The 21,115-nt window shown below is 49.3% G+C and overlaps 1 protein-coding gene across 1 annotated transcript; it reads right to left on the reverse strand.

The window, feature by feature from the left end:
• Window positions 1-14,190: 14,190 nt before the first annotated feature.
• Window positions 14,191-20,309, reverse strand: MRM1 (mitochondrial rRNA methyltransferase 1). The gene is made up of 5 exons (XM_080923148.1): window positions 19,712-20,309; window positions 19,475-19,568; window positions 15,925-16,057; window positions 15,711-15,830; window positions 14,191-15,570 (listed from the first exon to the last, which is right to left on the reverse strand). Exons 1-5 carry the CDS (start codon window positions 20,245-20,247, stop codon window positions 15,491-15,493), a joined length of 963 nt encoding a protein of 320 aa, XP_080779274.1. The 5' UTR covers window positions 20,248-20,309; the 3' UTR covers window positions 14,191-15,490.
• Between the last annotated feature and the right edge of the window lie 806 nt (window positions 20,310-21,115).

Here is a 21,115-nt window from a genome sequence, read left to right on the forward strand (position 1 = left end):
CAGGCGTCTCCCGCTCAGAACCCAGCCTGCACATTGTCCCTGGGAGTTGGATTCTACTTGAGGGTAAGGGTGGAAGAGGAAGGGCTACTAGCCTGGGACACATCTTTACAAAGGACCCTAATGTAGACTTCTGACAAGATATCAAGATGACAGTGCTCCTTCAGTCACGGAGTCACCAAGATCCGGTGAGCAACCCTTTCCGTTGAAAAGCTTTGTTCTGGAGCAGGTGAACTGTCTCAGTGGCAAAAGGCACTTGTCACCAAGCCTGGTGACCTGAGTTTCATTCCTGGAACCGAGATGGTGAAAGGAGAGAACCAACTTACAGGAGTTTTCTTCGGACCTTCACACACAAATAAACACATGTAATTTTTTAAAAATAAATACATTTCTCAATTTTCTCAGTCACAAGGTATCCCTGACAAAGCTCCAACTTTATCACTGGGTGAGGTTTAAGATGAATTTTCTGACCTCTGATCAAACAGTGTGTTATTGTGTTTATTGATGGAAAAAATAAATTTCCAAGCGGCCCAAATATTGACAACCCCTTTTGACAAGTCTTTATCTTAACAAGAGACTCAAATAACGAACACGGGTGTTGTCGCCCAGTCATCTGACAATGTCTACTGAGCACTGAGACCAGACAGCAAGGCCAAGCAAATCTGAGTTTGAAGCCTGACTCCATGTCCAGTGTGTGACTTTGACAAACTCACTCAGTGCTTGTGAGCCTCACTGTCCTCATCTGTAAAATGGGGTTATAATGACAGTCATGGAAGATGGGGAAGTTGTGTGCTCCATCACTCAGTTGGAACATGTCAGCTACTGGTGAGAGCACCAATAATTGCCCATCTAATCCTTCTTTGTCCCTAGAGGCTTCCTTGCCCAGGTGGCCCCTCCTCCCCCACATGGGTGGCCACCACTATGTAGCTGTCAGAGTTCCAGTGGCAGTGTGTTCTCCATTTCCATCCTCTGCGAATGTTTAGTTCCCTCTCCTTTGTCCCACCCCTGACCCCTGTAGCCCCCCGTTTCCCCTCTGGAAACCCTGATCAGCAGTGAGTCCACACAGGATCTGTCTCTCCTCAGATATCTACAGAGGGCCCAGGTTCTAAGCTCCATCAAGGCCCCTTGTCACTTGGTTTGGAGCGCTGTGTGCCTGTGATCTCAGCATTTGAGAAGCCACAGAAAGAGGATCTTGAGTTTGAGGCCATTTCCAGCTACACAGCAAGACCCTGTCTCTAAAGAAAAAAAAGCCATGGCTGGAAACATGGTTCAGTTGGTAGATGGCTAGTACATATAACATCCTGGGCTCTATCCCCAGCACCTCATAAAATAGATGCCCTGCAGAATGGGCTACCGGGTTCCCGGGCCTAGTACATCTTTACTAATCATGGTGCTACATTTCTGTTATCCAGCTCTCCAAAGGCAGAAGTGGGAAGGTCTGCTATGTAACATGTTCAAAGCTAGCCTCGGCTACATAAGACCCTGTCTCAAGGGGAAGAAATAAAGCCGTAGGGTCATATAATTCCCATACTATAATTTAGTCCATGTAATGTGTCTTATTCATTGCTTGGGGCTCAGTTAGTAGAGTGTTTACTTAGCACGTATCCTTAGCCATATGGAAAGTTTGGGGCTATCCTGGGCTACATGAAACCCTGTCTCAAAGAAGGGGAACTGGTGAGATGATTGAGCAGGTGGCAGATTCTGTCACTAAAAGCCCAGTGACATGAGTTCCATCTCCAGGACCCACGTGATAGAAAAGAGAACTGACTCCCAAAAGCTGTTTCTTCCACGTGCACACCATATCGTGTGGGCATGTGTGTGTGTGTGTATGTGTGTGTGTGTGTGTGTGTGTGTGTGTGTGTGTGTGTTTAGATTGCTTTCAAGCCTCTGTATTTCATCTGTTGGCACCTTAGTCTTCTTATTTGGGAAATAGTATTGAAAATCCAACTTACACAGTTGGCACAAGAGAGTCCTTCTGCAAAGGTATTCACGAAGAACACACAGTAGGTCTTCAATCAACGGGACTCCTTATAATGACAGCTTTTGAGGCCTGACTGGCGTTCAGCAGTACATACAAGGTACCTTGACAGTTCCCACACAGATGTTGGCTAGAAGGCAAAGATAGGACAGGTGATGCCTTGTGTTGCTGAAAATTAAAACCCAGGCAGGATCTTAGTCCACATCCCACCAAAGGATGCAGGATGCCTCCAGCCAGAGGTGAGAAGGCAGGAGGAGCTGCTTTTGCCCCAGGTGGGCATGGGAAGCGGGCCAAGCAGGGTAGGGGGTGGTGGGGAAGGACGACAAACAGCCTCTCTATTAACATAATTATTTTATTTGCTGAAAAGTAATCATCCTAAGTGAGGTCAATGTGGCTGGCACAGGACCGGCCCTGCAGGAGGATGGTCCACGTTACCATGGCAACGGAGTCCGACCACTTCCAGCATCTGTGAAGGCTTGAAGCTCCTGAGGAAGGAAACCCCAGATCCTTCTTCTTACCCCCAAGAGAGGGCTGGAGGAGACATTGGGTGTTTAGAACCTCCCAGCCTTCAATATTTAGAAGGGGGAGGGATCTAACCCCAAATCACTGGGGTTCTAGAGGAGAGGGATCTCGGGAGCTTTCATCTCATTCTAACCCACGTAGCCCTGGGAAGAAGGGGCTAAGCACCATCCCCTGACATGCTTACAGAAAGCTGCCGCCCAGAGGGGCAAGAGACCCAGCTGCATACACAGGGCACCTGAAGGTTTGGGAAATAGGGTCTAAGGCCCAAGGCATCATTTTCAGTTGCCTTCAGTGTGACCATGACAAGGATTAGACCAGGATCTTGCATGACTGGAAAGGCAATGATGGAAGAAAAGGCACACAGAAGTCAGAAAGATCTGGATTCAAATTTCAGCTCTCTGTCTCAGGACCCATCTTCAGCAGTTGGAAATGAGCCTCTCTTTAACCAGTTCCCGCTGAACGTCTGTCAGTCAGCCTCTGTGAGGTGCAGCTATGACTATTTCCCCATCTGGAGGGTGGGCCAAATCAACCCTGTCCTGGGGACACCTCAATATGACGGCACCATCAAACGCTCTTTCTGTCATTTCCACGCACATCTCACGGGGGGGGGGGGTCTGGTCTGGTTTAATATGCCTTGTCCCTAAATCCTCTAGCTCTGAAATCCCGTAGAAAGGACCTCAGGCTGGAGGTCCAGGGGACAGCTCAGCAAAGGCAGGCAGGCTAAGGATGGCTACAGCTCCTCCGGGCTCCAACTTTGCTGCGTCTACGGAGTCTACTGCCCTCTAGCGGCGAAGTCTGACATCCCCGAGGCAGCTACAAAACCACTGAAAGGTGGGGGGGGGGGGGAGTTGACTGGTGAGATCAGGGTAAGGGTCAGGAGGTGTTGAATGGAGCTAAGACTTCCGGATGTGGATGTGGGGTGGGCGTGGGAGGAAAATTATTTTATGGGTGGAAACAGCACTAATAAAAGCCTGTAACCTACGTGACTTCTCAGGAGCTGGAGACAGGACGATCCTGTCTCAAGAGGGGATGGGCCGGGGAGGGGGGTGTTACATAGGGCTGGAGCACTGATCCTTAACTAGGTTCAGTTGACCGGGGTTCAATTCCAACATTAAGCAGTTTACAACCATCCGTAACCCCAGCATCAGGCCCACGTGCTACACAGACGTATGTGCAGGCAAGACACTTAGACACTTTTTTTTTTTTTAATTAAAGATATTCAAGTCATCCTGGGAAGTGAAAGTTTGGAGGAAAAAGCTGAGGCCCCATGACCTCTCAGCTCTTCTCCTGAGGTTCTGGTGATCCTGGATGAGACGCAATGCCTTCGTTTGTTAAAAATTAAAACCAGACCATGGCTCAGTTAAGAATAGCCCCCAGAAGGCTGGAGAGATGGCTCATCGGTTAAGAGCACTGACTGCTCTTTCAGAGGTCCTGAGTTCAATTCCCAGCAACCACATGGTGGCTCACAGCCATCTGTAATGGGATCCGATGCCCCCTTCTGGTGTGCATGAAGAGATCAACAGTGTATATGTAACATAAATAAATAAATCTTAAAAAAATAAGATAAAATAAAATAACTTTGTTTCGTTTTTTTTAAAAAAAGAGTGCTTGCTGCTGCTTTTCCAGAGAACCACGGTTTGATTCCCAGTATCCACATGATGGCTCACAAGCCTCTGCAACTGCAGTTCTAGGAGATTCCACCCCCTCTTCTGGCCCCGCCTCACAAAGTCTACATGTATATGTAGCAGTAAAACACCCATACATGGAAAAATAAAGTGAGTAAAATCTTTAAAAACGTGAATAGTTCCAGACCTGATGAGACACCTTGGGAGGTGAAGGCACTTGCTGCCAAGCCGAACAATCTAAGTTCAGTCTCTGGGACCCATGTGGTAGAAAGAGAGAATTCCTTCATTTGCCCTCAAACCCCCACTTGCACAGCATGGTGCATGAGCCACCCCAAAATTAGTAAACAAATAAACGTAATTTGAAAATAACCACCCTCACCCCAAAGTTCTTCAGACCCAAAGCAGAAAGAAAAACTAAGGCTGCCAGGAAGCTACCTCCTCCTCCCAGGAGGCCCCTGTCCTCTTCCAACACCCCGTCCTGGCAGGTCCAGCAGGGTCTCGGCCTCCTGTGACATGCTCACACACAAGTCCCATTCAGAGGCACCTGGTACATGGAAGACACGAAGACCGACTCCTCCACGTTCACAAGTCTCGGCTGTGGCTGCCACTTTGGCCTGTGCCGGGTGATATCACAGAGTCAGGAGGTAGCAGCAGGGACTGCTCAGGAGAGGACCCACTCACAGAGCTGACAGACACATCAATTTTTCTCAAAGGATCCCTTGAGGACCCTGGGATCGTAAGTACACCTAAGGGAGGGGTAGGTTGTGGAAGAGGGGGTTATGGAAAATAATTACACAGGAAATAATCACCTGAGAGGTGGGGAGGCTCTTGAAGGGAGACCCAAAGCAGCGGGGCCAAGAGGGCTAATAAGGCCTGGGGAGGGATGGAGGGAGACAGAACAAGGGAAAGGTAGTTTGGGCTCCATAGCTGGGCTTACCAGCAGCTCCTCAGTTGGCAGCCATTTTCCAACTAGGCAGGAAGCTCAGCTCCTGTCTAAACCTTAATCAATAGCTCATAGTCCAGACTCCAGCCATCCTTCTCCTGAAGCAGGTAAGGAGAGAGGTGTTGGGGCCGAGAAGCTGTGCATGAACTCCATAGCAGACCAGGCTGGGAACCGTTCGGTTACCAATCAATCAAGGTGTGAGGAGCGGATAGCTTGAGGTGTTCACCCGATCCTTACCTGGAGAGGTGGGTCTCAGCAAAGAAACATCAGCACCCCCATTTTCTCCTTAGGCCAGGCTGGCCCATGGGATAAATGGTATGGATCAAGTTACCATACCAACTGATCTAGATGAGAACGGAAAGAAGGAAGCTGCAAACCAGTATCATCTGCCCCATATAACTTATTAACATCCAGGCGAGATTAATCAAGCCCAGAAACCTCGAGCAGACCCCTAATTAGTTGCTGCTGATAACTATATTTGTCATGCTTTCCAATTATTCCACTGTAAATTTCAGAGTTTAATTGCACCTTCTTCTTCATTGAAGTGTCACTATTTGCACACGCTCCCCTAATTCTTTAGCAAATTTGACAAAATTCAGCATTAAATATAGATTATCTTTAGATTTCCATAATTAACACAACCAAACTGTCTCAGGCCTAAGTATTTCTCCCAGCACCATAAATCTGGCCTGTCCCTGGTACCCAGAGAGCCGCCTCCAACTCCTGGGCAGAAGCTCTAGGGAGAACATACATGCACATCCATGAACTTGTATGACAACCCTGTGCAAGGATGGGCAGGCTACATTTGGAGCACACCCCTGCAGACACGTCCCTGAGCAGGAGGCCCTGTCAAGTTGCTACTGTGGTGCCTGCTTAGAAACCTAGGAGATACAGGTGGCAGCATCCAGATGCTGGAGCTAAAATGGGTGACTTAGGGGTAGTAAGCTTGCCATCACTGGAGGAATGCAAGAACTCAGTTGATCACATGAGTAAGATATTTCACAGGACCTTCAGGCTGAGCATATAGATGAGTATATATATACATACATACATACATATATATATACACATACATACATATATATACACATACATACATACATATATATATATACACATAAATACACACACATACACACATATATATATATATATACTGGTTGGGCTTATCACCTTAGGAGTTCAGCCAGTAGGATGAGCAGGATTATGGCTGAACTGGAAGATACCTGTGTTTTGGGTCTAGCCATGCAGGAGGTCCCCCTGGGTTCTCGTCAAGGTGAAACCTGAACCCAAGTCCTAGAGCTGCTGTCTGTGGTGACCAGGGCTGGAAGAGAAGACAGATGAGGACAAGACACCTTTAGGGCCTGCCAGGGCTGCCTGTAGCAGAACAGAGTACACCTAAGTGTTAGAACCCAGTGGACTGTAGTTCAGGCGCTGCCTCCACCACCCACCAGCTACAGAGCTTTGAACAATGTCTTTAATGTCTGATTCTCTTTTTCTTCACTTGAACAAGAGACCATCTATCCCTATTATTTGGAGAACATCCTAATCTGATGTTCCATCTGGAGGCTCAATCACTGGCGCTTGAGAAAGGCTGACCCTTCCAAGGCTTTCTGCAGAACTGTGGTTACAGGTTCTTGGGCCTGTCCCCTTCTCAGTAAACCATAGTGATCAGAATTAACCCACTGGACATCACCTCTCCCTCAAAGCCAGTGACCATCGTGGCTGCACATCCGTATGCTCCCTACACCCCCTCGTCTTTTTCTGAGAATCAGGAGTTCAGACTTCCGAATTCTGAACCCATCTATGGACACTTAAGCCAGCGCCGGTCTCTCCCTGGACATAGACAGAAAGATGGCAACCTGATTCCCAGTCTGTCTGTTGGCCATCTGCCTTCTCTGTCACTCTGAAGTTGACTTCTAACTCCCAGGCCCTCTGAGATCTGCCATCAGAGATGGCCCTGCCCATTCTGGAGAAACATTCAGTTTCAGTAAGGTGCTGATTTTCTCCCACATTTGGCGAATCTAGTCTGAGGTCCCTTTGCCTTTGCTCCCTCCAATCTCATTTCTTCAACCACCAGCACAGCCTCTAAAGGAGAGGACACCAGGGTGGCATGTGATAAGCCTATGAGGGTAACCTAACTTGGCCCTTTAGGGCAGCAAGACCCTGGACATGTCATGAATTTATGGGGACCTTATCTGGGGGTCTCTGTCTTCCTACAGGGCTTAGGCAGAAGTTTGTTCCTGTCTGCCTGTGTGTCATGCCTGTTTGCATGTGCCTCTGAGCATCTGCGAATATGTGCAAACAAGGAATATATGGTTTAGTTTGCAGCAAACCCCAGTGATATGTAGCCCTGGGCCCTTGGGTCCACCCCAAGCAAGCCTGGGGAAAAAGCTTGACTTGGGATGGATCCAACCTGTGGTTCTCTCTCAAGGCCAAGGGCTAGGTGAGGCTACCCTGCACTTTTCTATTTATCCCTGCCCCTATGTATCAGCTTGGAAACGGTCCGCACAATAGACTGCTGGGGGTATTAGAGTGGGAATTTGAGGAGCTGAGGTAGGGAAGGCATAACTACCTTCTCTGCTCCTACCATGCAGTACAAGCCCCAGGTAGGTGTGTTTAGCATTGGCCGGTCTAGACTTATAAGACTGCACAGAACAGGATCTATGTTGGCAGTGAGCCGTCTGGAATAGGACCTGCCTCGGTCATGCCCAATATCAAGGTCAGTACTAATGGGCAAGAAGTCACAAACAATGATCCCTTGTAGGGTGGCTCATGGGTTGGCTATAAACTGAGCCACTTGCCTCGAGCTTCTTTTCCACCTTAGCTAGGGCTAGAGACCATTTATGGGCTGGACTGGTGTTTTGAGCCCCAGGAGATACCAAGATACCACACCCTGGAGTCCCCCTCCCCTCTTGGATAGGATAAGGAGGGATGGTGACAGGCTCTTGCTGCTGTAGTTTTTGTACAACATATACATAATCTTACGTGTTTGTTTTGTCTTGCTGGCTTGCTTTAATTCTGCAACTCCCTCCTAGCACACACAGTAGGTGCTCAATAAGTACTTGTTAGCATGAGCTTGACCTCTGTCCTCAGAAGCGCTCTGCCTGCTCTCTCACCTGGCAGAGCTTTTAAGAAGTCCCACTGTCAAATCCCTGCAGGGAAGAGGGAGCCCCCACTTCCATCCCCCATGGACCCCAGCTCCTATCCACACTCTTCCTGAGTCTCAGTACCGATTCTCTCCATCAATACTGGCCTGGGGCAGCCACACTTGGATGCCCACCCAGATCAATAACCAGCAGCTACCATTGATCAGCCCCTGGGGTAATGAGGCTAGGGGAGAAAAATAAAAGAGACAGGAATAGGCAGGGAGTGCCGACATGGGCCCAGAGAGAGGGCGGCCTCAGGCAGCCCTAGTAACAGGCCAGGGCAGGCAGACAGGTTGAAGATTACCAGAAACCAGAGGTAGGGTGAGATGCCGGCAGGTGAATAGAGAACCAAGTAGCATCTCTGAAGGAGGCTCTGAGAAAGACGAGAGGAGAAAAGAAAAAGAAAACGACAGTCTAGCTCTGGGAGAAAGCTCCACTTCACAAGGAGAAAACGACCCTGGGGTAAAGCCAGGATTCACACACATGTCTGGGCTCCCCAGGGGACTGAGACTCTTGGCAATATACCACAGTGGATCTAAGGTGTCACTGCAGGTCTTAGGGCCTGGTGCAATCCATGCACAGCCCAGTGGGAAGTTTCAGGGGTAGGGAAGTGTCCCACCCCTGCATGGAGATATCAGCTCAGAGCTCATCCGTACTGTTGGAGGCCAGGGATAAAAGCTGACTGGGCAGAGGGGGCTGTTGTAGACTTGGCTGGTGCTCAGCAGCAGTCCTCCTAAATGGTGCCAGGCTAGAGGATCCTTTCTGTCCCTCCCAAACCCTTTGGATCACACAGAATGGCCATGGGCAAATGTAGTTTGCCATCTAAAAGCCAAACGGAGTGACAGCCCTTCATCCGAAGTACTGTAGGAATTCAATGAGACTAAGTGAGGCACCTTGTGAGTACTGGAGAGCTTCAGTAAGGGCACGTGCCTCATAACCATCACTGTCACTAACACCACTGTCACCAAATGCTCCTGCTATTGACCCCAAAGCCAAGGCTATGAGTGCTCTAGATGCGTAGCTCTCAGGGCTTAGATCAAACAAGATGCAGCCCCTCACACAATGCCCAGCCCTGCTGGCAACTCATCTCCTGGAGGGGCTGTCTATGCTAGGCCCTGGTGCAGATAGTCTCAGCAGAGGCCCGCGGAGCTTTCCTTTAGCCCTTCATTGACCCATCCTCCCTCCACAGAATCAAAAGCACCTGCAGCTGGGGGTAACCAACCCACTTCCTCTGACTCAGCCCTGAAAGTGGAAAGAAAGTCAAGGCCCACAGGAAACCTATGGTGCCTTCCAACCTGCTGCAGTGATAGGAAGGAAAGACGTTAGTGTCCAATCTCAGGATCCTTTCGCTTGTTTGGTTAAACACCTAGGGTATCCTGTCCCTGTGCCAGGGCCTGGGACTCCAAATGACTAGACAGGGGCTATAATTCTCTTGCCAAGCAGACACAAAGTCCCCAGCACTGTGTAAGCAGGGCATGATGGTGTGCTCCTGGAATCACAGCACAGTGGAGGCAGGAGGATTAGAAGTTTAAGGTCATCCTCAACTATATAGTGAACTTGACACTAGGCTAGCCTGAGCTACATGAGACCTTGTGGGTAAAGGTGCTTACAGCAAAAACCTGACAGATCTGAGTCCAATCCTTGGAACCCATGTAAAAGTGGGAGCCAACTAACTCCACAGCGCTCTCGTCTGACCCTTTCATAGTGCTCACACCTACAAACAACAACAACAGGCCCCATAATCCCTGCCTGCCTATAGAGGCTGACAGAGGACCCAGAACCACTTGGGAAAGGGGACCAGACCTATTGTCTCCACTTCCTCTTTTTGAGGAAAATTTGTGGAAAGTATCTGAGGTTGGTAATAAACCACAAAGTCAACTGCTTTTCAAGTGATCTCTCTTCCAACAGCTACAGAACTCAGTAAAAACCAGAGAGCCTAAGGAACAAGGAGCCAGCAAAGGAGAAAGCAGGGCTGGCCCTTCCTGTGCCCAGCAGCCAGTGAGTTTCCTCTGAAACTGAATTCTATAATGGAGAGAGCCAGTGTCCATGAAGATCCACCAGGGGCTGCAGTGGAAGGGAAGCTTTGTTCAGGAGCAGTCTGGCCTCAACGCAGCGATGCTCCCCACCCCCACCCCACCCCCTTCCAATCTAGAAAGAAGCAGGTAGAGCTAGAGGCCCTGGGACGCTGGCCTTACTCTTCCTCCACCACCTTAGTCCTCTAAACAAGGTTCTGCCTGCGAGAAGGTAATACCAGGGGCTGTTCTACCCAGAGCGAAATAATCACCATTGCTGGCAATTACTACGTTCACAATTTATAGAGCACCGTGCAGCTTCCCCCCCACCCCCCTGCAACGGATGGTTTTCTCATTTTACAGAAAAAGCAAATGAGAATCAATTTGCAGAGGCCTGTCCACATCAGAAAAGGCAGGTGGGAATTGGACCTAAGGTGCAAGCCACATTCATATTGAGGATTCTGAAGGAAGGAACCAGGTTGCTGTCCTGGGTGGGGGTGGGTAGGGTTAGGGGTGGATTGACACAAATCATGAGAGGCTGACAGGGGAGGGTAAGGAATGGACCACCCCAGGTGCTGTGTCTCCTGACCAAACCTCCAGGACCCTCGGAAGTGGGGGACAACGATAGATTCCTGGTTGGCGACCGGCCTTCCCTGGTGTGAGACCCTTCAGGACACATCTGGAGCACAGGCCTTTAAGTGAGGACCACTGGGCTCAGGCTGGGTAGGAGGTGGTCAGAACTTTCTGGAGTGCTTCCCCCAGCAGGATGAGCCCAAAGCCCCCCGGGAAGGTGTTAATGAAACAGGGAAGCTGTGAACAGACCCAGGAGTGATTCCAATCTGACACCTCCACCCCAGCCCCCACCAGTAATGAGCTAGGACCTGCCATTCTCCCCAGAGAGAGGATGAGGAGAGAGGGAGGGGTCCTCAGGCGTCTTCTGAAGCCCCATTTCATCATCATTTTTACTGCAGGACAAAGCTCACACTTACTGTGCACCTACTATTTCCTGTGCACTGTGCTAAGTCTCTTTCATATACCTGATTAGGAATCCTGTGGCAGGGAGACAGTGAGTTCAAGACCAGTGGTGGAGATACAGTTCAAATGATACAGTGTTTACCCAAGATGCACTAGGCCCAACATCACAGAAACCTATCATCCAAGCACTTCAGAGATGGAGGCAGAAGACGCCAGGGATTTAAGGCCTGCACTGACTACAGATGAGCTGGAGGCTGCGTGAGATCTTGCCTATATAAAATTACATTAAAAAGTATTTGTCTCTGTGCTTTTGGTACATTACACCTGACATGTACCCATCAAGGTCTGCACACAGGGAGGCAGGCTGAGGCGGGAAGTAAAGGTGGCATGTCCATCATGTGACCTTGACATGCCAGAGGGGTTAGAAAGGATGGCAGGGTTCCAGCACCACCATTAAGGTTTCCTGTCTGTTCTCTCCTTCCCAGGTGTGCCATGAGCATTGAGGTAAGATGCTTCACTGCCTGGAGGAGGAGGGAGAGGGTGGGAGGGGGCTGCAGAAGGGAGGGGGATGCTGGGAAGACTCCCACCTCTCAGCTGGGGAAGGAAGGGCTGAGGTGCCGAGTAGAGCCCCTGTTTATAAACATCATTAATCAGGGATTAGCAGATGGGCATGCTAATTGCACCTGTGGAAGTGAGAGACCTCAAGGTTGATTACATTTACAAACTGTGGGGATCCCTGGTGCCTGGCCCTGCAGGGGCCAAAGTGGGATCTAGTTTAAGGCCCCAGGCTTGGGGGAAGGTTTGACAACCTAGCTTACACACACACACACACACACACACACACACACACACACACACTTCTGTCTGGGAGGCCAGGTGAGAGTAAAGAGGGGTGCAGAGAGAGTGTGTGATCCATTCAGCTACTGAGAAAATTCCAAATTAGTTTCCAACCCTCCTGACCTTCAACATCTTAACCAGGATGGACAGAAAATGGGGAGGGAGCTGGCCAAGAGAATTCTGTAAATATTCTTTCAACTCTAGCCCTTCCCCAAGTGCTCCCAGGGTCCCAGGGTGAGTCACTGTATTTCAGTCAGAGTGGGGCCTTAGAACCTCTGGGGAAACTGAGACCATATCCTTGGGTGCACTAGGGAACAGCAGTGTCTTCCAGAGGTGGGCGCGTCCTCTCCTTGTCCACTCTTGCATTACTTCCTACTGCATCTTACAGACCATGAAAGCCTAGACCTGAATTTTTAAACAAGATTTATTTTTATTTGTGTATGCAGGAGCGTTTTGTCTACGTGTGTGTCTGTGCACCTCGTGAGTGCCTGGTACCAGATGGTATCAGATCCCACAAGACTGGAGTTACAGATGGCTGAGAGCTGCGACGTTGGTGCTGGGGATTGGACCTGGAAATGCAGCCAGTGAGCTTAGCTGATGAACTATTTCTCCAGCTCAGTTTGCTTTCTTATACATCCTAGGACCACAAGTGGACTGGGCCCTCCCACATCAATTATCCACCAAGAAAAGGCTCCGTGGACTCGATCGCCTCCAAGCCAATCTGATGGTGGCAGTTTCTCAATTGTGGTTCCCTCTTTCCAGATGACTCTAGTTTGTATTAAGTTGACAAAAAACTAGCCAGCACAGTTTCCGACAACCTAAAGTTCACACAGAAGCCTGTGTGGGCACACAGAACCTGAGGTTTGAGGCACTTTCCCAACCTTCTTAATCTAAACAGTCATATTACCAAGGGTGCAGAATAGCTTAATTTCATTACAGGCTGAACAGCTGGTACGCCTATAATGCTATGCTCGACACTAGGTCATTCTGAGAGCCACTAAGCACTATCCAGGAAGAGGGAATAGTACACCCCCCACAAACAACAAGAACGGGGTATTGCTCTCGTCTGATACTGGCTATGCAGAACAGACTACTCTCCAATTCATCAACACCCTGCTGCCTCAGCCCCCTGAGTGCTGGGATTATGTGCATGCACCACCATGCCTAGCAAGCCAATGATACCTACTCAGTGCCATACCAGTGAGGGACCTTAAAAAAAAAGAAAAATATTGTACATGGCACAGTGTCACAAAACATAGGCATAAAAAAATTAAAATTGGGGCTGGAGAGATGGCTCAGCAGTTGGGAGCACTGACTGCTCTTCCAGAGGTCCTGAGTTCAAATCCCCGCAACCACATGGAGGCTCACAACCATCTGTAATGGAATCTGGTGTCCTCTTCTGGTGTGTCTGAAGACAGAGACATCGTACTCACATACATAAAATAAACCTTTTTTTTTTTTTAAATCTCCATTTGAGTTAATAAAAATGACAAAAAAAATTAAAAAAAAAAAAAAGCCCTGCCCTAGGTTCTTGAGAAAGGCAGCACACTGTTGGGCTCAAGCTCAGCTGACCTTGCGGCGTCTGTGGAGTTGGAGACACACAGCTCAAGATGAGAACCCTGGTGGGGAAAGGCGCTGACGAGGGTTCACTGCCTTTCTTGGGAGGAAAGCTGTAAGGCAATCGTGGGCCCTGTGCAGGTTCATTCTCAATATCTGCCTGGATCTGGAAGCACCTGGGAGACTCGCCTGGGAATATGGCTGCAAGAGTGCTCCAGGGAGGACCAGGAGATGACTCTCCCTGGGTGTGGGGAGCACCATCCCATCTGGAGACTTGGACTAAGTGAAAAGGGAGAAAGTGAGCTGAGCAGCAGCATACTTCACCCCACTTCCTGCCTTGATGGGGTGCATTGCCTCACATCCATTCCTGCTGCTATGATGAATTAACAGTATTTCCTCAGACTCAAACCCTTCCCTTAGATGTTTTTTGTCAGATATTTTCCACATAGCAACAAGACAAGTCACTACTAAAGGTCCTTTGTACACAGATTCAAATTCTGTAGTAAGTGTACATAGCTGTTAGGATCCTACAAATCAACTCCAGGGAGATTATAGGAGAAGTGTTTATTTATTGAGCACCTACTATATGCTTCTTCCAAGAATTTAAAGACATGGAGGCAACTCATCCCAACTCTCACAGCACCCAGGATTACAATTCAAAGGTTGTTGTCTTCCCATTCCACACTCAGGGCTGTCTGTCAGAGATGATCCGGCCATGGGTGAAGACAGTTTTGGTGTTATAACAAAAGATGATATACGGACTTCCTGTCATCTGGTGGAAACATCTCACAATGCTCAGGACAGTTCCTATAGCAAAGAATTATCCAGCCTAGGGCTCAAATGTAGCTTGGTTGGTAGGTTGTATCCCCAATTTGCACAAAGCTCTGGGAGCTATTCCCAGTAACAGATAAATTGGGCATAGTGGGGGAAAGAGGATCAAAAGTTTAAGGTAATTCTCAGCTAAATAGCAAGTTTTAGGACACCATAGGTACACAACATTAAACCCTGTCTCAAAAAAAAAAAAAATGTACTGCTTGGATGTTCCTGCCTTTTCCAGCAGCACACAGCAGCTGCTGCATTGGCCTTGTTTCTTTAAAGCTGGTTAGGTGTTCTAACGTGTAGCCCAGAGTGAGACCACTGCTAGGCCATGCCTCCTCTGCTCCACTTGTGTGACCCTGGAGGAGGGGACCAAACCTAGTGGGTTGCACAAAAGTGACCCTTGTCTTCACAGCCTGTCAGATTCAAAGGCAACAAAGGCCTGAGATCATAGGTTCCCTCCATTGGGCTGCACTGGCCAGTGTCTGGAAGCTGTTGGCTATTTTCCCTGACTCTAATGGGGCCCTGCAGAGAGGGGTCTCCTGGCAAGGGGCTGCAAAGCTTTGGTGCGAAGAGCAAGACTGTCACCTACTGGACAGACTGGGCATGACAGCTCGCTAAGGGCTCACTGGACGGGATCTGGTGTCTTACCCCCATCATCCTGAGAGAAGGGATATGCACCTGTCCACTCAGCGTCCCTCTACAAACTCACCCTCACATTCCACACCCTGCACTAAACTGCCTGGTTCTTTCGTATGCCACAACAGCCCCCTGACTTCTAGCAAGATCCAGGACAGAAACTGTCTGTCCTAACCCCTCCTGGAAATTAACAAACTACCATTTCCAACTGGAAATGAGACTTTGGTCTCCAAAGTCTCCTGACTGTGGACAGTAAACAGGCTCTCACAGGTAGACGGCCCATTACATCCAAGCCTGAGGATGAATGTGTGACTCATTCCGATTCCTACGCACGGGGACCTCAGACAGTTTGTCAGCCAACATTTGGCCTGTGTTTCTGACCACAATGGTAGTCCTGGGTACTGGGCCTCTCTGAGTCCTTCAGAGGTAGCTAAGGGTCCTCAGGAGTCTTGGAGAAATTTTCCTCTCTCCTGTACAGGGAAATCCTTCTTCTGACTGCAAATGGAGTGTAGAAGAATTCCTAAAGGCAAGGGGAGAGGGAGAGAATCACAACACAGGCAGGACACACTTGTTTTACACATACAAGTGAAGCACAGAGAGAGAAGCTTGCCCAGGAGAAATCAGTCAGGAAGCGAGAGGAGAGGGAAGGTATGAACTCACCTGCAGCCACAGACACGTTCAAGGACTCAAGACCAGGAGGCAGGTGGCGTCTGGGCAGAATGGTGAGGAGCAGCTGGCAGGAGGCAAAAACCTCCTGGGACAGACCCGAGCCCTCATTGCCTGCAGAACACACGACAGTATTAGCAAGCCAGCCAGGTGTCCACATGCTGAGGAAAGACATCTGCACATGTAAAAGCAGGTATGGCCTACCTACCCAGCACCAGAAGAGTAGGCCGGTCCCAGACAAACTCTAAGCAGTTAGTGATGGGGACCTTGGAGGACTGGGAGATCTCAGGACCTGGGCAGCCCACTGTGCCCACCACGAGCCACCCCTGCTGGGCCTTGGCCTGGAAGAGGGAAGAAAACACCATGTGCTGGCTTACCAATCTTCATCAGAGCTGTAGTCAAGGAGCCCAGCCTTGCACACGCACATCTCCTGAGAGATGACGTCAATGTAGTCAGGAAGTCAGTCAGGACCTCCACCTGGCCAGGATCTGCTCTGGGCACTGAGGATGGGGTTAAGAACACACTGACTAAAATCCGGACGTGTGTCAGGGTGATGGTAGAAGTCCCCTTTGAAGTGAGGGCTAAAAGCACTTCTGAAGATAACTAATGAATGCTTTGTAGGCAGTGGGAGAAGGCTCCAGAGAGGGAGGTCTGCAAGTATGGAGGCCCTGTCACACCTAAGGACTGTTAAGTTGGCAAGCGGCAGGACAATGGCCACAGAGGGTTAGGTCTCAAGGGCCACTGGAAACATAGGGCTTTTATACTGATATAAAAGCATTGAACCATCGTCTTGGTTTGTTGGTTTTTTTGTTTTGTTTTTTTGAGATATGAGCTCATGGGCTGAAGAGATGGCTCAGCTGTTAAGAGCACTGACCACTCTTCCAGAGGTCCTGAGTTCAAATCCCAGCAGACAACCATCTGTAATGAGATCTGATGCCCTCTTCTAGTGTGTCTGAAGAGAGTGACAGAGTATTCACATACATAAAATAGGTAAATTCATCTTAAAAAACAAAAACCCCAGGCTGGCCCTGAACCTATGGTGATCTTCCTGTCTTAAGTCTCTCAAGTACTGGGATTACAAATATGTACCATAGACCTGCTGCTTTGAAAGGTTATGAGCAAGGAAGTGAAGCAGTCTGACCTGGGTCTCAGCAGAATCATTCATTGTGCCTGCCATGCTGAGACCCAAGCCCCAGTCCAGGAAGCTGGGAACTCACATGAAGGTAGCAAAGGAAACAGTGAGAGATGGGAATGGTGTGGCAGTAACCCAAGAACAAGGATTTGGGAACACAGCTGTGGGATCAGGAAGTCAGAGATAATGTCTGGACTGAGCCACTGAGCTGGGTAGGTCCTAGGGAAACAGATGGTCAGCCTTGGCGATAGGAAGTGTGAAATGCCCACTGTGGGGGTGGAGGGGAAGAGCTGTGACTCTGCTCAATGGAAACGGAACAATCTGGGATTGAGGTTGAGATGTGATGATGGTGGTGACGCTGATGGCACACAACTTAATCCTGGCACTCTGAAGGAAGAGGCTGGTGGATCCCTGTGAGTTCAAGGCCAGGCTGATCTACAGAGTGAGCTCCAGGACAGCCGAGGATACAGAGAAACCTTGTCTCAAAAATACACAAATAAATAAATAAATGTGGGATCTTGCTTTCGCTCTCTTGCACCCTTGCTCTCCTCCCCTTGTCCTTCCTCTCCCCATTCCCTCCCCTCCTCTCTCCATGTGCTCATGACCGGCCTCTATTTCTCTACTCTCTCTCTCTCTGCCTCTACTACCCTCTTAACTCCCCTCCCCATGCCCTGAATAAACTCTATTCTGTACTATAAATAAATAAATAAATAAATAAATAAATAAATAAATAAATAAATGTGGGATCTTAAACCACAAAAGGGCTCAGTGTATAAAGGCACTGGCTAACAAATCTGAGTCTACATGGCAGGAAAGAACCAACTCCAGAGAGTTGTTCTCTGATCTATACATGCATACTACAGAACACATACCCACATGCATACAAACACACACACACACACACACACACACACGAACTTGAGAGAAGCTGAAACAGGAGGATGGTGAATCTTAGGTTGGCCACATAGCCAATCCTTTTCTCAAAAAGCTAAAACAAGGGGAAAATGAAACTATGGAACTATATTAGGAGAAAAAAAATTAAGCCAATTTACATAAAAAGAGATCCAAGGCCTGAGACTTGGAACATGACTGTTTGGAGGTCATGGATCGAAATCACCAGAGATGCCTAGAGTACAGAGAGCAGAGGGAAGGCCAGGGCTCAGTAGCAGCATGTCTGCCTAGTATAAGAAGCTGAGTTTGATTGCTAGAACTGAAAACAAAGCAAAACAAAACAAACAAACAAAAAAACTAATAAAAAAATTGACCATCTGTGCTAGACACTGTGGACCTGTCAAGTACATGAGAAGAACAGGTCTCTGAAGCACATGAAAGGTAGTGTGACTATGGAGGGCTTTGGTTTGGTATGAGGAAGGTTCTGACTGACATGAGGTCAGATGAGCAGAGAGACACCCTTGGCAAGCTGCAATGGGGCTGCTATTGCTGGAGCAGGCTTTGGTAGGCACTGGGGTGAGGGTACAGGGCAGGCTGCTGCCTTCCCCAGTAACGAGTGGAAACAATTCTGTGGCCCAACTGCAGGCAGGAAGTGTCGGATGTGAGAACTCCACTTCCCACCAGCTGGCCAGTTCCTCAGAAGGGGGACTGTGTATAAGATGGAGCCAGACATGCTTCTCGACATGTGCTGGTCAACGTGAAAACCACTGGACATACCTGACCACTTCCTCAAGATTTTAACTTTTTTTTTCACACATGTATAACTGCACTACTTATGATCAGTACCTAGGGAGGCCAGAAGAGGGCAGCAGATCTCTCAGAAGCAGAATTATAGATGCTGGTGAGCTACCATGTGGATGCTAGGAATCAAGCCTGAGTCCTCTGGGAGAGCAGTCAGTGCTCTTAACTGTAAAGTCATCTCCAGCCCTAGTGCATGTGACTATTAGGGATTGAAATACAGCTATTCCAAATTGAGATGTGTTATGTATAAACATTTTAAGACGGCATTTAAGCTGGGCATGGTAAAACATACCTATAAGGAGGCTGATGCAGGAGGATTTCTGTGGATCTGAAGCCAGCCTGTCTCAAAATTTTTTTATTAATATTTAATAAAAATATTATGTTTAATATATTTAAAATAAAACATAAAATAAAATGTGTTTATTAGGCAGCTTTCTTCCGCCTCTTTTCAAGGTTATTTTCTCACTGAGGAATGGGGCTGGGGACCTGGAAGGACAGAGGTCAGTGGGATTGCCAAATGTGAGGCACTGCTGCCTCCTAGAGTCTAGTCAAGAAATACACAGCTACAGAACACTAAAGCTTGCAAAGCCTTGTTTAAATAGCCTTAAGGTGAGCTTCTATTCCAGTTACCCACGACTCTTACCCACCAGCTCCCTAGAGTACTGCTGAAGCCCTACGAGTGTTAGACATTGACCTGCTCACACAGGTGGCCAAGGCGTGTGGTAAACGAGGTGAGGAAACCCTTAACTTCAGACGATGCTCTATTTTAAAGGCACTGGGATCCTTCCCGGTGGGACTTAGAAGACCGTAGGAATCAATGTCACCATGTCCCCTTCTCTCCCCCAAGCCCCAATTCACTGCTACCTGGAGGTAGGTAGCTTCAAGAGCCCGAGCTAGACTCATTGCTTCTTCCTCCCCTCTCGCCCAGGTTTACCTGCAAAAAACCGGCCAGGTCAGGAGTGGCGAACACGTCCATCACCTCCATAGCCCCAGCGCTGGCCTTGCTGACTACTGGAGTAAGCGGACAGCTGCAAACGTTCCCCATGATTGGTGTTAAACCCGGAAATCTCAAGCCCAGCGCCCTACACACCCCCGGGGTTCCCCATCAGGTGCTTAGGAACTTGGCCCCGCCTCCAGATCGGGTGCAAACGGAATTGAGGGACGTCCGTGCCTGTTTCTCCGGCTGGTGATGACCCTGTCTACTCCGAGGAAGTGAGCGGAGCGCATCACAGCCCCAAGATTGCGGGGATCCTGGAGCCCCTCAAGGACGAGCCACAGCTGCTGAGGATCGTCGCCTGAGCTCGTGTCTGCCGCCTCATCGCAAGGCCGAGGTCGCAGCGGGCTCACCTCCATGCACACGCCCTGGTGCACCTGGTGGCCGCACAAAGCATCCAGTTTCTGCCGCCTGGGTCTCAAGACAGGGATGCCCCGAGCCTCGGCAACCCGGAGCAGCTCGGCCCGCTCCCCCTGCAGCCCAGCCTTTCCGGCCTGGAGCAGGAGCCGGGACACGCGCCGGCGGGCCGCCCGCAAGGCCAGGAGGCATGGGGACAGGCCAAAAAGTCGTTCCAGCGTTTGGGCTGGCGCCAGGTCATCAAGAAGCAGGCGCCTCAGCTCCTCCCCGCCAGGCCGCTCCCCGCACCGAGCCACCGAGGAGAAATGGCGGGCAATCAGGCGACCGTAGCATCCGACCGTCCAGAGGAGTCGCATTGCTCCAGCAGCACCCCGGACTCTAGACAGCTGGGGAGGGCACGTTGACCTACCACACCTCGTCCCCGCTCAAAGACTGACCACAACCTGACACTCAGCAAACGCAGTCGCCTCCCAGACTCCCACGTGGGTCCCCAGCTTCCGGGTTCTGGAGGCCCAGCCCTCTCAGATGACGCAAACACGCGCTTGGCGGCAACCGCGTCTCCACAGCACCTCCAACCGGAATGGCTGAACCGCTTCCACTGACGCAGACGAGCCTGGAGACTGTGCTGCTGCTGAGCTAACCCTCCCTACCTTGGACGGCTCTGGGTGGAGGGAGAAATCAGGAGGTTGGGATAGCCGCATCCACGTACTCATCTGCTAAGATCAACTTGTGACAATAGTTTGGCCACTAGTCGTCAGTCTTGGTCCCTTCTTACATCCAAGCACAACGTCATAGTTGGGGCTTTTTCCCAGTTTTTCCTGTCAGGCCCCTCTGCCATCAGAACTCCAAGAATATTTCCCATCTCCCCACCACTGAAGTGAAAAGCACCAACGAACCTAAGCAACGAATGCCCTTAGTCCATGGTAATGCTCATTGCCCTGACCCCTTTTTTTTTTCAGCCTAATCTTTTTTTTTTTTTTTTTTTTTTTTTTTTTTAAGATTTCACTTATTTATTTTATGTATATGAGTATACTGTAGCTATCTTCAAACACACCAGAAGAGGGCATCAGATCCCATCACAGATGGTGTGAGCCACCATATAGTTGCTGGGAATTGAACTCAGGACCTCTGGAAGAGCAGTCAGAGATCTTAACCACTGAGCCATCTCTCTAGCCCCAGCTTAATCTTTTAAAAAATCTTTTTAAAACTTTATTTCTACTAGTG

This window comes from Micromys minutus (assembly GCF_963924665.1).
Source record: "Micromys minutus genome assembly, chromosome: 10".
In the NCBI taxonomy this organism is placed as follows: domain Eukaryota; kingdom Metazoa; phylum Chordata; class Mammalia; order Rodentia; family Muridae; genus Micromys; species Micromys minutus.